Below are 14,968 nucleotides of genomic sequence, written 5' to 3' on the forward strand. Positions count from 1 at the left end.
GGGACACGGTGCACCTCCTGGGAAGAAATTGGTGGGGTAATAGCTACCACTCCTTTTTCTCTTCTCACTCAAGGGGAGTTTCGGTTCTCTTTCATAGGCGTATAAAATGGGAGCTGTTTGGGAAGAGGGTGGATGAGTATGGGTGATTCATCTTTTTACATGGCAATATGGATGGTTTGATTTGTGTTCTAGCATTTGTTTATGTCCCTCCTCCTTTCTCCTCAGATATTTTGATTAAGCTTTTTGATTTTTGTGTAGGGAAGGACTGTCCTATGTTCCTGCAGGGAGATATAAACTGTGTAAGCTCAGAGGAAATGGATAGACTTCGTATGCAGGGAGCAGTTAGAAGTACGGGGGTGTCCCCATTGGCTAAAATCTGCACAGAGTTCGGATGGAAGGATATTTGGAGGATGCAAAATCCGGAAGCTAGAAAGTATTCTTGCTGGAATAAAACCAGCCGAACTCTGTCCAGAATAGATACATGTATTGGTAATCCCCAAAGCTGGGATAAAATAAGCCAGATTCCTTATCTCACTCGCTGCCTGTCTGACCACGCAGCGATAGAGATAAATATTATTACGGGAGGGTTGCCCTTGGAGGGTTTGTTAAAAATTAACGCACACTGGTTTACACTTATAGATAATGGAGGGATATTAAAGAGTCTTGTAGAGTACTTTAGGAACAACTGGGGGACAGCGAGTGACCAGATGGTATGGGAAGCGGGGAAGGCGTTCCTCAGGGGAGAGTTAATAAGAGCAATTAAAAGAAAGAAGCGGGAGTTTAGGAGTAGGGAGGAAGAGCTGAGGAAGAATTGTTTGAAGACAGAAGAACAACAAGTACGGAACCCCACGGAGGAAGGTAAAAGTAAGTGGCAGGAGTGCCAGGATGCCCTGGACGGCTATCTGTTAAGTAAAAGTAAGAGCAAGTCCCTTTTCCAGGGACACCAGAGACTGGTAGAGGCGGGTACCTCAAATAAGTTTCTGATGTCACTGGTGAGGTAGCAGAGAGCCTCTCCAGGGCCTCAGAGAATTATAGGGAGGGAAGGTAAGGAATGTGTGGGAAGGAAAGAGGTTCTTAGAAAATTTGGAGAATATTACAAGGAATTATATACATCAGAAATAGAGAAAGAAAGTAAAGAAATAAAAAAGTACCTACAAGTAATAGGGCTCCCTCAAATCCCGAGTGAAGTTAGGGAGGAAATGGAGAATTCAGTAAGTGTGGGGGAATTAGAACATGCTCTTAAAAAAACACGGGGTAATACCACCCCTGGGAGTGATGGCCTCCCTTTTGAGGTATACAGAAGATACAGTAGCTGCCTGTTACCAGCATTAGCCTGAGTTTTGTCCTCTAGTGGGAAGGGATTAGGGTTGCCACTTTCTATGAGGGAATCCATTATAATCCTATTGTTGAATGAAGGGAAGAGTGAGGAGGAGATGGGCTCGTATAGGCATAAAATTTATCAGTGCGTTTTTTTTTTTTTGTAACACAATTTTGTATGCATTTTTTTGAGCAAATAAAAAGGAGAAGAAAAAAAAAGTTATAATAAGTAAAACAAAATCAAACCTTAATAAGCTGGGTATCAATTTAATTGTATGGATCTACAGAAAAAATATAAGGTGTAATTTTTACCGAAAACTGCACTGTGTACAACCGTAAGCCCCTAAAAAAAATTTCAAAATGGCGTTTGTTTTTTTCAATTTTGCCCAACAAATATTTTTTTTCTAGCTTTGCCGTAGATTTTGTGGTGAAATTATTGATGTAATTACAAAGTACAATGTGTGGTGCAAAAAAAAACAGCCCTTATAGGAGTCTGTGTTATGATTTTAGGAAGGTGAGGAGGAAAAAACTAGCGCAAAAATGAAAACCTGTGGTCCTGAAAGGGTTAAAAAAAAATATTTTTTTTTCATTGTCACTGCACCTGCACTCACATTTAACCCATGGACATGTTTTATTCATATGGTTATGCTTGTACTGGCACTTAATCTGTGACTTGCTGTTTTTATCGGTACCACATTTGCGTATATGTGATTTTTGATGCCTTTTTTTTTTATTAACTTTTTTATTTTTTTTCCGGGATGTGATCACAAATCAGCATTGGACTTTGTTATTTTTACGTTTTATGCCGTTCACTGTATGGAATCATTAATGTTATATTTTATCATTTGGACTATTCTCGACATTGCTATACCAAATATGTTGATTTATTTTTTTTTTTTTACAAATTTGTATTTGTAAAATGGGAAAAGAGGGGGAATTAATTTTTTTTATTGGAGGAGGTAATTATTCCCATTATTAAACTGTAACAGTTAATAGCTATCTTTTGATTTTTAACCTGTTGGGGACAAAGGGCGTATGCATACGCCCTTGCATCCTGGTACTTAAGGACGAAGGGCGTATCCATACGCCCGTGGGAATTTCGGTCCCCGCCGCGGGCCGGGTGTGGACCGGACCGGGGTGACTGCTGATATTTATCAGCAGGCACCCCGTGCAAATGCCCTTGGGGGGTCATTAGACCCCCCCATGTCGGCGATCAGCGCAAATCTCAAGTGAATTCACACTTGCGATTTGCGCCGATTCCGGGTCATCACAGGTCTATGGTGACCCGAAATAGAAGGGGGATCGCGGTTGTCTAAGAAGGGATAGGAGTGAGGTGGCAGGGGTGCCACCCCTCCTATCCCTGCTATTGGTGGTCTAGACGTGACCACCAATAGCAGATCGGGGTGGAGGGATTTACTTTCGTTTTCTTCGTCCTGCCCACCCACAATAGGCGGGGCAGGATGGGGAAACAACGGGACCAAACGCCGAAGGTTCACTTACCCCTCTGGAGGCTGCGGGCGATGGTGATCGGCGGGCGGCGACGGAGATCGGCGCGGGCGGTGGGCGGCAGAATAAGACGGCTCCCTGGATCCTACAGAAGCCGATAAGTTGCCTAGCAACATCTGGATGGCTACAGTCTGAGACTCTAGCCCTCCAGATGTTGCAAAACTACAACTCCCAGCATGCCCAGACAGCTGTTTGCTGTTTGGGCATGCTGGAATATGTAGTTTTGCAACAGCTGGAGGGCTGCAGTTTGAGACCACTATATAGTGGTCTCTAAACTGTATCCCTCCAGATCTTGCAAAACTACAACTCCTAGCATGCTCAAACAGCTCTTTGCTGTCTGGGCATGCTGGGATTTGTAGTTTTGCAACATCTGGAGGGTCACAGTTTGGAAATCACTGTGCAGTGGTCTATAAACTGTAGCCCTCCAGATGTTGCAAAACTGCAAATCCCAGCATGCTCAAACAGCAAACAGCTGTCTCACCATGTTGGGAATTGTAGTTGCGTAACCTCCAGCTGGTGCATAACTACATCTCCCAGCATGCCCTTCGGCGATTAGTACATGCTGGGAGTTGTAGTTTTGCAACAGCTGGAGGAACACTGGTTGGAAAATACTGTTTAACAGAACCTAACTGAAGGTTTTCCAACCAGTGTGCCTCCAGCTGTTGCAAAACTACAACTCCCAGCATGCATGGTATGTCAGTACATGCTGGGAGTTGTAGTTTTGCAACAGCTGTAGGCACACTGGTTGGAAAATACTGTTAGGTAACATAGCCTAACTGAAGGTTTTTAACCAGTGTGCCTCCAGCTGTTGCAAAAGTACAACTCCCAGCATGCACGGTATGTCAGTACATGCTGGGAGTTGTAGTTTTGCAACAGCTGGAGGCACACTGGTTGGAAAATACTGTTAGGTAACATAGCCTAACTGAAGGTTTTCCAACCAGTGTGCCTCCAGCTGTTGCAAAAGTACAACTCCCAGCATGCACTGTCAGTGCATGCTGGGAGTTGTGGTTTTGAAACAGCTGGAGGTTTGTCCCCCCATGTGAACGTACAGGGTACATTCACACGGGCAGGTTTGCAGTAAGTTTCCTGCTTCAAGTTTGGTCTGCGGCAAATTTTTCGCCGCAGCTGAAACTCCTAGCGGGAAACTCACCGTAACACGCCAGTGTGAATGTACCCTAAAAACACTACACTACACTACCACATAATAAAGAAAAACAATACATATACACCCCCTTACACTGTCCCCCCCCCAATAAAAATGAAAATCGTATTGTACGGCAGTGTTTCCAAAACGGAGCCTCCAGCTGTTGCAAAACAACAACTCCCAGCATTTCCGGACAGCCACTGACTGTCCACGCATGGTAGGAGTTAAGCAACAGCTGGAGGCACCCTTTTTGGGAATCACTGGCATAGAATACCCCTATGTCCACCCCTATGCAATTCCTAATTTATTCCTCAAATGCGCATGGCGCTCTCTCACTTCAGATCCCTGTCGTATTTCAAGGAAACAGTTTAGGGCCACATATGGGGTATTTCCGTAATTGGGAGAAATTGCACTACAAATTTTGGGGGGCTTTTTCTCCTTTTACCCCTTATGAAAAGGAAAAGTTGGGGGTTACACCAGCCTGTTAGTGTAAAAAAAAAAAATGTTTACACTAACATGCTGGTGTTGCCCCATACTTTTTATTTTCACAAGCAGTAAAAGGAAAAAAAGCCCCCCAAAATTAGTAAAGCTGTTACGCCGAGCGCTCCGGGTCCCCGCTCCTCCCCGGAGCGCTCGCTTCACTCCCTCCGCTGCAGCGCTCCGGTCACGTCCTCTGACCCGGGGCGCTGCGATCCTGCTGCCAGCCGGGATGCGATTCGCGATGCGGGTAGCGCCCGCTCGCGATGCGCACCCCGGCTCCCCTACCTGACTCGCTCCCCGTCTGTTCTGTCCCGGCGCGCGCGGCCCCGCTCCCTAGGGCGCGCGCGCCGGGTCTCTGCGATTTAAAGGGCCACTGCGCCGCTGATTGGCGCAGTGGTTCCAATTAGGGTTTTCACCTGTGCACTTCCCTATATTACCTCACTTCCCTTGCACTCCCTTGCCGGATCTTGTTGCCTTAGTGCCAGTGAAAGCGTTCCTTGTGTGTTCCTTGCCTGTGTTTCCAGACCTTCTGCCGTTGCCCCTGACTACGATCCTTGCTGCCTGCCCCGACCTTCTGCTACGTCCGACCTTGCTTCTGCCTACTCCCTTGTACCGCGCCTATCTTCAGCAGCCAGAGAGGTGAGCCGTTGCTAGTGGATACGACCTGGTCACTACCGCCGCAGCAAGACCATCCCGCTTTGCGGCGGGCTCTGGTGAAAACCAGTAGTGGCTTAGAACCGGTCCACTAGCACGGTCCACGCCAATCCCTCTCTGGCACAGAGGGTCCACTACCTGCCAGCCGGCATCGTGACAGTAGATCCGGCCATGGATCCCGCTGAAGTTCCTCTGCCAGTTGTCGCTGACCTCACCACGGTGGTCGCCCAGCAGTCACAACAGCTGTCTCAACTGACCGTTATGCTACAACAGTTGCTACCACAGCTTCAGCAGTCATCTCCTCCGCCAGCTCCTGCACCTCCTCCGCAGCGAGTGGCCGCTCCTGGGATACGCTTATCCTTGCCGGATAAATTTGATGGGGACTCTAAGTTTTGCCGTGGCTTTCTTTCCCAATGTTCCCTGCATCTGGAGATGATGTCGGACCTGTTTCCCACTGAAAGGTCTAAGGTGGCTTTCGTAGTCAGTCTTCTGTCCGGAAAAGCCCTGTCATGGGCCACACCGCTCTGGGACCGCAATGACCCCGTCACTGCCTCTGTACACTCCTTCTTCTCGGAAATCCGAAGTGTCTTTGAGGAACCTGCCCGAGCCTCTTCTGCTGAGACTGCCCTGTTGAACCTGGTCCAGGGTAATTCTTCCGTTGGCGAGTATGCCGTACAATTCCGTACACTTGCTTCAGAATTGTCCTGGAATAATGAGGCCCTCTGCGCGACCTTCAAAAAAGGCCTATCCAGCAACATTAAAGATGTTCTGGCCGCACGAGAAATTCCTGCTAATCTACATGAACTTATTCACCTAGCCACTCGCATTGACATGCGTTTTTCTGAAAGGCGTCAGGAACTCCGCCAAGATATGGACTCTGTTCGCACGAGGCGTTTCGTCTCCTCGGCTCCTCTCTCCTCTGGTCCCCTGCAATCTGTTCCTGTGCCTCCCGCCGTGGAGGCTATGCAGGTCGACCGGTCTCGCCTGACACCTCAAGAGAGGACACGACGCCGTATGGAGAACCTCTGCCTGTACTGTGCTAGTACCGAACACTTCCTGAGGGATTGTCCTATCCGTCCTCCCCGCCTGGAAAGACGTACGCTGACTCCGCACAAAGGTGAGACAGTCCTTGATGTCTACTCTGCTTCTCCACGTCTTACTGTGCCTGTGCGGATGTCTGCCTCTGCCTTCTCCTTCTCTACAGTGGCCTTCTTGGACTCTGGATCTGCAGGAAATTTTATTTTGGCCTCTCTCGTCAACAGGTTCAACATCCCAGTGACCAGTCTCGCCAGACCCCTCTACATCAATTGTGTAAATAATGAAAGATTGGACTGTACCATACGTTTCCGCACGGAGCCCCTTCTTATGAGCATCGGATCTCATCATGAGAGGATTGAACTTTTGGTCCTCCCCAATTGCACCTCGGAGATTCTCCTTGGACTTCCCTGGCTTCAACTTCATTCCCCAACCCTGGATTGGTCCACTGGGGAGATCAAGAGTTGGGGGTCCTCTTGTTCCAAGAACTGTCTAAAACCGGTTCCCAGTAACCCTTGCCGTAACTCTGTGGTTCCTCCAGTAACCGGTCTCCCTAAGGCCTATATGGACTTCGCGGATGTTTTCTGCAAAAAACAAGCTGAGACTCTACCTCCTCACAGGCCTTATGATTGCCCTATCGACCTCCTCCCGGGTACTACTCCACCCCGGGGCAGAATTTATCCTCTCTCTGCCCCAGAGACTCTTGCCATGTCCGAATACGTCCAGGAGAATCTAAAAAAGGGCTTTATCCGTAAATCCTCCTCTCCTGCCGGAGCCGGATTTTTCTTTGTGTCCAAAAAAGATGGCTCCCTACGTCCTTGCATTGACTACCGCGGTCTTAATAAAATCACGGTTAAGAACCGCTACCCCTTACCCCTCATCTCTGAACTCTTTGATCGCCTCCAAGGTGCCCACATCTTCACTAAATTGGACTTAAGAGGCGCCTATAACCTCATCCGCATCAGAGAGGGGGACGAGTGGAAAACGGCATTTAACACCAGAGATGGACACTTTGAGTATCTGGTCATGCCCTTTGGACTGTGCAATGCCCCTGCCGTCTTCCAAGACTTTGTCAATGAAATTTTTCGTGATCTGTTATACTCCTGTGTTGTGGTATATCTGGACGATATCCTAATTTTTTCTGCCAATCTAGAAGAACACCGCCAGCATGTCCGTATGGTTCTTCAGAGACTTCGTGACAACCAACTCTATGCCAAAATTGAGAAATGTCTGTTTGAATGCCAATCTCTTCCTTTTCTAGGATATTTGGTCTCTGGCCAGGGACTACAGATGGATCCAGACAAACTCTCTGCCGTCTTAAATTGGCCACGCCCCTCCGGACTCCGTGCTATCCAACGCTTTTTGGGGTTCGCCAATTATTACAGGCAATTTATTCCACATTTTTCTACCATTGTGGCTCCTATCGTGGCTTTAACCAAGAAAAATGCTGATCCCAAGTCCTGGCCTCCTCAAGCAGAAGACTCCTTTAAACGACTCAAGTCTGCCTTTTCTTCGGCTCCCGTGCTCTCCAGACCTGACCCTTCCAAACCCTTCCTATTGGAGGTTGATGCCTCCTCAGTAGGAGCTGGAGCTGTTCTTCTACAAAAAAATCCTTCCGGGCATGCTGTCACTTGTGGTTTTTTCTCTAGGACCTTCTCTCCAGCGGAGAGGAACTACTCCATCGGGGATCGAGAGCTTCTAGCCATTAAATTAGCACTTGAGGAATGGAGGCATCTGCTGGAGGGATCAAGATTTCCTGTTATTATCTACACCGACCACAAGAACCTCTCCTACCTCCAGTCGGCCCAACGGCTGAATCCTCGCCAGGCCCGGTGGTCTCTGTTCTTTGCCCGATTTAATTTTGAGATTCACTTTCGTCCTGCCGATAAGAACATTAGGGCCGATGCTCTCTCTCGTTCCTCGGATGCCTCAGAAGTTGATCTCCCTCCGCAACACATCATTCCACCTGACTGCCTGATCTCCACTTCTCCTGCCTCCATCAGGCAGACTCCTCCAGGAAAGACCTTTGTTTCTCCACGCCAACGCCTCGGAATCCTCAAATGGGGTCACTCCTCCCATCTCGCAGGTCATGCGGGCATCAAGAAATCTGTGCAACTCATCTCCCGCTTCTATTGGTGGCCGACTCTGGAGACGGATGTTGGGGACTTTGTGCGAGCCTGCACTATCTGTGCCCGGGATAAGACTCCTCGCCAGAAGCCCGCTGGTTTTCTTCATCCTCTGCCTGTCCCCGAACAGCCTTGGTCTCTGATTGGTATGGATTTTATTACTGATTTACCCCCTTCCCGTGGCAACACCGTTATTTGGGTGGTCGTTGATCGATTCTCCAAAATGGCACATTTCATCCCTCTTCCTGGTCTTCCTTCTGCGCCTCAGTTGGCTAAACAATTTTTTGTACACATTTTTCGTCTTCACGGGTTGCCTACGCAGATTGTCTCGGATAGAGGGGTCCAATTCGTGTCTAAATTCTGGAGGGCTCTCTGTAAACAACTCAAGATTAAATTAAATTTTTCCTCTGCATATCATCCCCAGTCCAATGGACAAGTAGAAAGAATTAACCAGATCCTGGGTGATTATTTGCGACATTTTGTTTCCTCCCGCCAGGATGACTGGGCAGATCTCCTTCCATGGGCCGAATTTTCGTATAACTTCAGGGTCTCTGAATCTTCCTCCAAATCCCCATTTTTCGTGGTGTACGGCCGTCACCCTCTTCCCCCCCTCCCTACCCCCTTGCCCTCTGGTCTGCCCGCTGTGGATGAAATTTCTCGTGACCTTTCCATTATATGGAGAGAGACCCAAAATTCTCTCTTACAGGCTTCTTCACGCATGAAGAGGTTCGCGGATAAGAAAAGAAGAGCTCCCCCCGTTTTTTCCCCTGGAGACAAGGTATGGCTCTCCGCTAAATATGTCCGCTTCCGTGTCCCTAGCTACAAGTTGGGACCACGCTATCTTGGTCCTTTCAAAATTTTGTGTCAAATTAATCCTGTCTCTTATAAACTTCTTCTTCCTCCTTCTCTTCGTATCCCTAATGCCTTTCACGTCTCTCTTCTCAAACCACTCATCCTCAACCGTTTTTCTCCCAAATCTGTTCCTCCCACTCCTGTTTCCGGCTCCTCGGACGTCTTCTCGGTCAAGGAAATTTTGGCTGCCAAAAAGGTCAGAGGGAAAAATTTTTTTTTAGTAGACTGGGAGGGTTGTGGTCCTGAAGAGAGATCCTGGGAACCTGAGGACAACATCCTTGACAAAAGTCTGCTCCTCAGGTTCTCAGGCTCCAAGAAGAGGGGGAGACCCAAGGGGGGGGGTACTGTTACGCCGAGCGCTCCGGGTCCCCGCTCCTCCCCGGAGCGCTCGCTTCACTCCCTCCGCTGCAGCGCTCCGGTCACGTCCTCTGACCCGGGGCGCTGCGATCCTGCTGCCAGCCGGGATGCGATTCGCGATGCGGGTAGCGCCCGCTCGCGATGCGCACCCCGGCTCCCCTACCTGACTCGCTCCCCGTCTGTTCTGTCCCGGCGCGCGCGGCCCCGCTCCCTAGGGCGCGCGCGCGCCGGGTCTCTGCGATTTAAAGGGCCACTGCGCCGCTGATTGGCGCAGTGGTTCCAATTAGGGTTTTCACCTGTGCACTTCCCTATATTACCTCACTTCCCTTGCACTCCCTTGCCGGATCTTGTTGCCTTAGTGCCAGTGAAAGCGTTCCTTGTGTGTTCCTTGCCTGTGTTTCCAGACCTTCTGCCGTTGCCCCTGACTACGATCCTTGCTGCCTGCCCCGACCTTCTGCTACGTCCGACCTTGCTTCTGCCTACTCCCTTGTACCGCGCCTATCTTCAGCAGCCAGAGAGGTGAGCCGTTGCTAGTGGATACGACCTGGTCACTACCGCCGCAGCAAGACCATCCCGCTTTGCGGCGGGCTCTGGTGAAAACCAGTAGTGGCTTAGAACCGGTCCACTAGCACGGTCCACGCCAATCCCTCTCTGGCACAGAGGGTCCACTACCTGCCAGCCGGCATCGTGACAGTGGTTAGATTTCTTTTTATAGTTCCCACGTCCACGGGAGTTACCCCGCGTACCTCGCGCGCGGTAGGGTGCTCCTCCTCGTTTACCGCGTGCTGGAGCTCTGTCTCCTTCACCAGGCTTGGTATCCGAGGAGGAAATCTCAGTCTCAGTCTCCCGAGGTGTGGGTACTCTGGACAATACGGTGTAAGCTCTATTATCTCTGAATTCCTGTAAGTCCCTGATGAATTGTAAGTGTTTCCTTTCTTTTAATTGATACTGAAAACGTTCCAATATATTTTTGGTATGTGTTTCTTTGTTATTAAATTCTGGGTCGTCCTTAAATCTTAATACAGTATCTCGTTGCTCATTCAATTTAGCTTCTGCTACCGTTAGTCTAGTTTTTTCTTCCTCCAACAATATTTGAATGAATTTCAGCGAGGTGGCTGTAGCTTCAGTTTCCCACTTTTTTAATACTGTTGTTGTTCTAAGTCTGGGTGCCGGTAACACCGGAATTCTCAGACCTCGGGGAACTATGTTATGTCTTAAGTAGTTTTCAAATGTTTGGATTTCCCAGAATGAAACTGCATAATCTTTATAACAAGAGACAAGGTCCCTAAGGGCTACTTTCAGAGAGGGTGTGTATTTAGGCTGTGAGTACATTCGCTCCGAAAACACTTCTTTTGCTTCCGTGAGCCAATCTGCCAAATTTGGTGATCCAGTGACCAAACTAGCCATCACATAAACAGATTCCAAAAATTTTGTATGTAGAATGATTTAGCTGACCTACAAGGGGTCATATCATCTCCCAGCATCAGAAATGCAAAAAAAAAAACTTTTTTAGAAAAAAGTGTGAGGGGAGTGCTACTAAAATATAACTTTTAATATAATAATTTTAAAATGCACCACTGAAGTTATTGTGGACCAATACCATCTTAAAAACTGATACACAGGATCCACTCTAGGTTACCACCCGTATGGTGGATTTACCAGTATTCAGAGCGCCACCAATCCGGTGGATTTATATGAATATATACCGTTCTCAGATATATATCGTTCTCTACGCGTTTCTGCCCTAGTCTAGAGCGTCATCAGGAGAACTTCATATATATAGAAAGTCTCAACAATGTGGAAAATGTGTGAGATAAGGAGATAACAATGGCGTCACTCAATATATAAACATAGATAAATGCATGTAGCACCCCTGTAATAAGTGCCACTATGCTGGTGTAATTGATCTGCATGTGGCACCCCGATACTAGGTGCCACTATGCGGGTGTAATTACAGCGGATCCAAAGGAGATAACCTATAAAGAAGATACATAAAGCCAGTCAGACCATATGATCAGGTACAATATAATATCCTTTCATGTATAGGGCTCTCACTCACAGTCCGTGGTCCGTCTCCCAGTACCTAAAGAAAGAATACAACAAATATCCCTGTAAGGAGTTGCTGCGCGGCACCTGCAAAAAAATAGCGGTATCGCCGCCACTCGTTACTCACAGTCCGCTGATGTAACCGCCAATTACAGGATCCCGGAAGGTGCGCAAACCCGCAATGGCGGGGAGCCAGTAAAAGTCCGACCGGCTTCTATGCGCTGCCTTGCCGCGATCCTTGGCGTCTGGCGTCATATCCTGGCACCCCAGCGTGACGTCATCCGTCCCCGCCTCTCTCTGACGCCCATAGGGGGCGGGACTAAGTACCGCTCGTCACTTCTGTATTCGGGGCCAGGTATGTTAGAATGTGATTTGCGGCTAGAGGAGTAAATCATATGGAGCCATCATATAGAGGAAAAAACGAAAGTGCAAGAACGGGAAAACCCTCCGTACCCAAGGGGTTAACCCCTGGACATGTTTTATTCATATGGTTATGCTTGTATGGGCACTTAATCTGTGATTTGTTGTTTTCATCAGTACCACATTTGTGTATATGTGATTTTTGATGACTTTTTATTCCTTTTTTTTTTTTTCCGGGATGTGATCACAATTCAGCATTGGACTTTGTTATTTTTATGTTTTATGTCGTTCACCGTATGGAGTCATTAACGTTATATTTTAGTCATTCAGACTATTCTACCAAATATGTTGATTTATTTTATTTAAAAAAAAATAATTTTTTTATAAAATGGGAAAAGAGGGGGAATTCATTTTTTATTGGAGGAGGCACTTATTCCCTTTATTAAACTGTAACAGTTAATAGCTATATTAAGATTTTTAACCCCTTAAGGATTCAGCTCATTTTCACCTTAACAACACGGCCCTTTTTTGCAAATCTGACCACTGTCACTTTATATATGAATAACTCTGGAAGGCTTTTACTTTTCATTCTGATTCTGAGATTGTTTTTTCGTGACATATTCTACTTTAACATAGTGGTAATTTTTGTCGTTACTTGCATCTTTTTTTGGTCAAAAATCCCAAAATTTTGAAAATTTAGCATTTTTCTGCCTGTAAGAAAAATGGACATTCCAAATTATATATTGATTCACAAATACAATGGGGGACATTTATCAAGGGATTTAGAGCTCTTTTTTTGCTTACAAAAGTCGCACAAAAGGTCGCATTAGCACTTAAGCAATTTTTTGTGCGACTTTTGGCTGTAAGCAAAAAGCTACAAAAGAGTGTACGAAAGTAAATTTTATTTTTTACTTTGCAGTGGTCAGGGAATTATCAAGTGCGAAAGTCGCATAAAAAGTCGCAAGCCCTCAAAAACTGCATAAATATAAGCCAGCTCGGAGCTGGCACACAAAACGGCTTTTGAGAGCAAATTTTATATTTCCCGCTGGCAGCCGTGATCACAGCTCCAGCGGGAAATATATTGCAACTGTACAAAGGAGCCCGGGCTGGCATCACTCTGCAGCCGCCCAGCCATGTCTGATTCTAACCCCGCTACCCTAACATAATGACACCCCCCCTTGTTTCCCACCCGCCTGCGCTGCACATCTCCCATCTGTCTGCTACCTGTTGCAAGACTACAACTCCCAGCATGTCCATACAGTGAGGGCATGCTGGGAGTTGTAGTATTGTAGCGGGCGGACAATGTGCGGCGCGGGCGGGTGGAAGACAAGGGGGGTGGGGGTTATATAAAGCAGTGTCCCCATCCCCATCATTGTATTAGGGTAGCGGGGATAGAATCGGAGGAACCCGGGCGGCTGAAGACTGATTCCAGCCTGGGCTCCTTTTAACAAACCTCGGCGCAGCAGAGTTTCTATTTCCCTTAATGTAATTTCATATTTCCCGCTGGGTCCCGTAATTGGCCAGGACCGAGCAGCCAATCACGGGAAATTTGATATTACATTAGGGACTAAAAGCTGCGCGGTTCCGCTAGATGTTAAAAGGAGCCCGGGCTGGCATCAGTCTGCACCCTCCCGGGCTCCTCAGATATCCTGCGGCGCCGTGGTAAGGAGCCCGTGCTAACCTCACTCAGCAGCCCCCCACGGGACTCCCACAGCCGTCAGGGAGATGTGTAGGTGCCGTCCCTGTCATCCCTCAGCACTGCGGTACACACCGAGAGATGGCAGGGACGGCTTCTGCACATCTCCCTGCCTGGCTGAGGGAGTCCCGGGCGGCTGCAGTGTTATGTCAGCCCGGGCTCCTTACTACAGCGCCGCGGAGTTTGGTGTAATTTCAAATTTCCCGCTGGGTCCCGTGTCACGTGACGACAGGAAATATGAAATTACAGTGATTCTCTGATCACTGCAGCCAAGGAGCGGAGCGCATTACCACCCGCTTCCCTGGCTGGCACGACTACAACTCCCAGCATGTCCTTACAGGAAGGGCATGCTGGGAGAGTTGTGGGGGGGGGGGGGGGTGACAAGCTTGTCACCTGCCCCCCTGCCGCACAACTACAACTCCCAGCATGCCCTTACAGTAAGAGCATGCTGGGAGTTGTAGGGGGGGGGGGATGACAATCTCCCACACCACATGACTACAACTCCCAGCATGCCCTTACTGTAAGGACATGCTGGGAGTTGTAGTTGTGTGGCAGGTGACAGGCTTTTCACCTGCCCCCCTACAACTCCCAGCATGCCCTTACAGTAAGGATATGCTGGGAGTTGTAGTCATGTGGTGCGGGAGATGGTTACCCCTGCCCCCCCCCCCCACACACACACTACAACTCCCAGCATATCCTTACTGTAAGGGCATGCTGGGAGTTGTAGGGGGGCGGGTGACAAGCCTGTCATCTGCCCTCTGCCGCACAAATACAACTCCCAGCATGTCCTTACAATAACGATATGCTGGGAGTTGTAGTGTGTGTGTGGGGGGGGGGGGGGGGCGGGGGTAACAATCTCCCGCACCACATGACTACAACTCCCAGCATATCCTTACTGTAAGGGCATGCTGTGAGTTGTAGTCATGTGGTGCGGGAGATTGTCACCCCCCCCTACAAACTCCCAGCATGCTCTTACTGTAAGGGCATGCTGGGAGTTGTAGTCAGGCGCGGGACGGGTGACAATAAATGTATTAACCTATTTTTCTTTTTTTCTCCTCATTTCAGATCCATGTATCCTGTGGACTATTTCGGATTTGGTGGACTGCTTCAATGACCAGCGTCTTTTTTAAACCTGTTTAATGTTAATGAGAGTGTTTTTTGGAATAAAATTTTTTGAAACGTGTTGTGTTTTTTTTTTTTTTAATTACTTGAAAGGCTTAGTTTAATAGACGGAATCCATTACTAAGCCTATGCTTAGTGTTAGCCCCCAACACAGCTAGCGTAACCTTCAATTATTACCCCGGTACCCACCGCCACAGGGGTGCCGGGAAGAGCCGGTACCAATAGGCCCGGAGCATCAAATATGGCGCTCCTGGGCCTAGGCGGTAACGGGCT

At 48.2% G+C, this 14,968-nt stretch overlaps 1 protein-coding gene across 1 annotated transcript; it reads left to right on the forward strand.

The window, feature by feature from the left end:
- Window positions 1-236: 236 nt before the first annotated feature.
- On the forward strand, window positions 237-14,756 carry LOC130358074 (uncharacterized). Its single transcript, XM_056560875.1, has 2 exons — window positions 237-858; window positions 14,639-14,756. Exons 1-2 carry the CDS (start codon window positions 273-275, stop codon window positions 14,701-14,703), a joined length of 651 nt encoding a protein of 216 aa, XP_056416850.1. The 5' UTR covers window positions 237-272; the 3' UTR covers window positions 14,704-14,756.
- The last annotated feature ends 212 nt before the right edge of the window (window positions 14,757-14,968 follow it).

This window comes from Hyla sarda, chromosome 2 (assembly GCF_029499605.1).
Source record: "Hyla sarda isolate aHylSar1 chromosome 2, aHylSar1.hap1, whole genome shotgun sequence".
NCBI classification, from domain to species: domain Eukaryota; kingdom Metazoa; phylum Chordata; class Amphibia; order Anura; family Hylidae; genus Hyla; species Hyla sarda.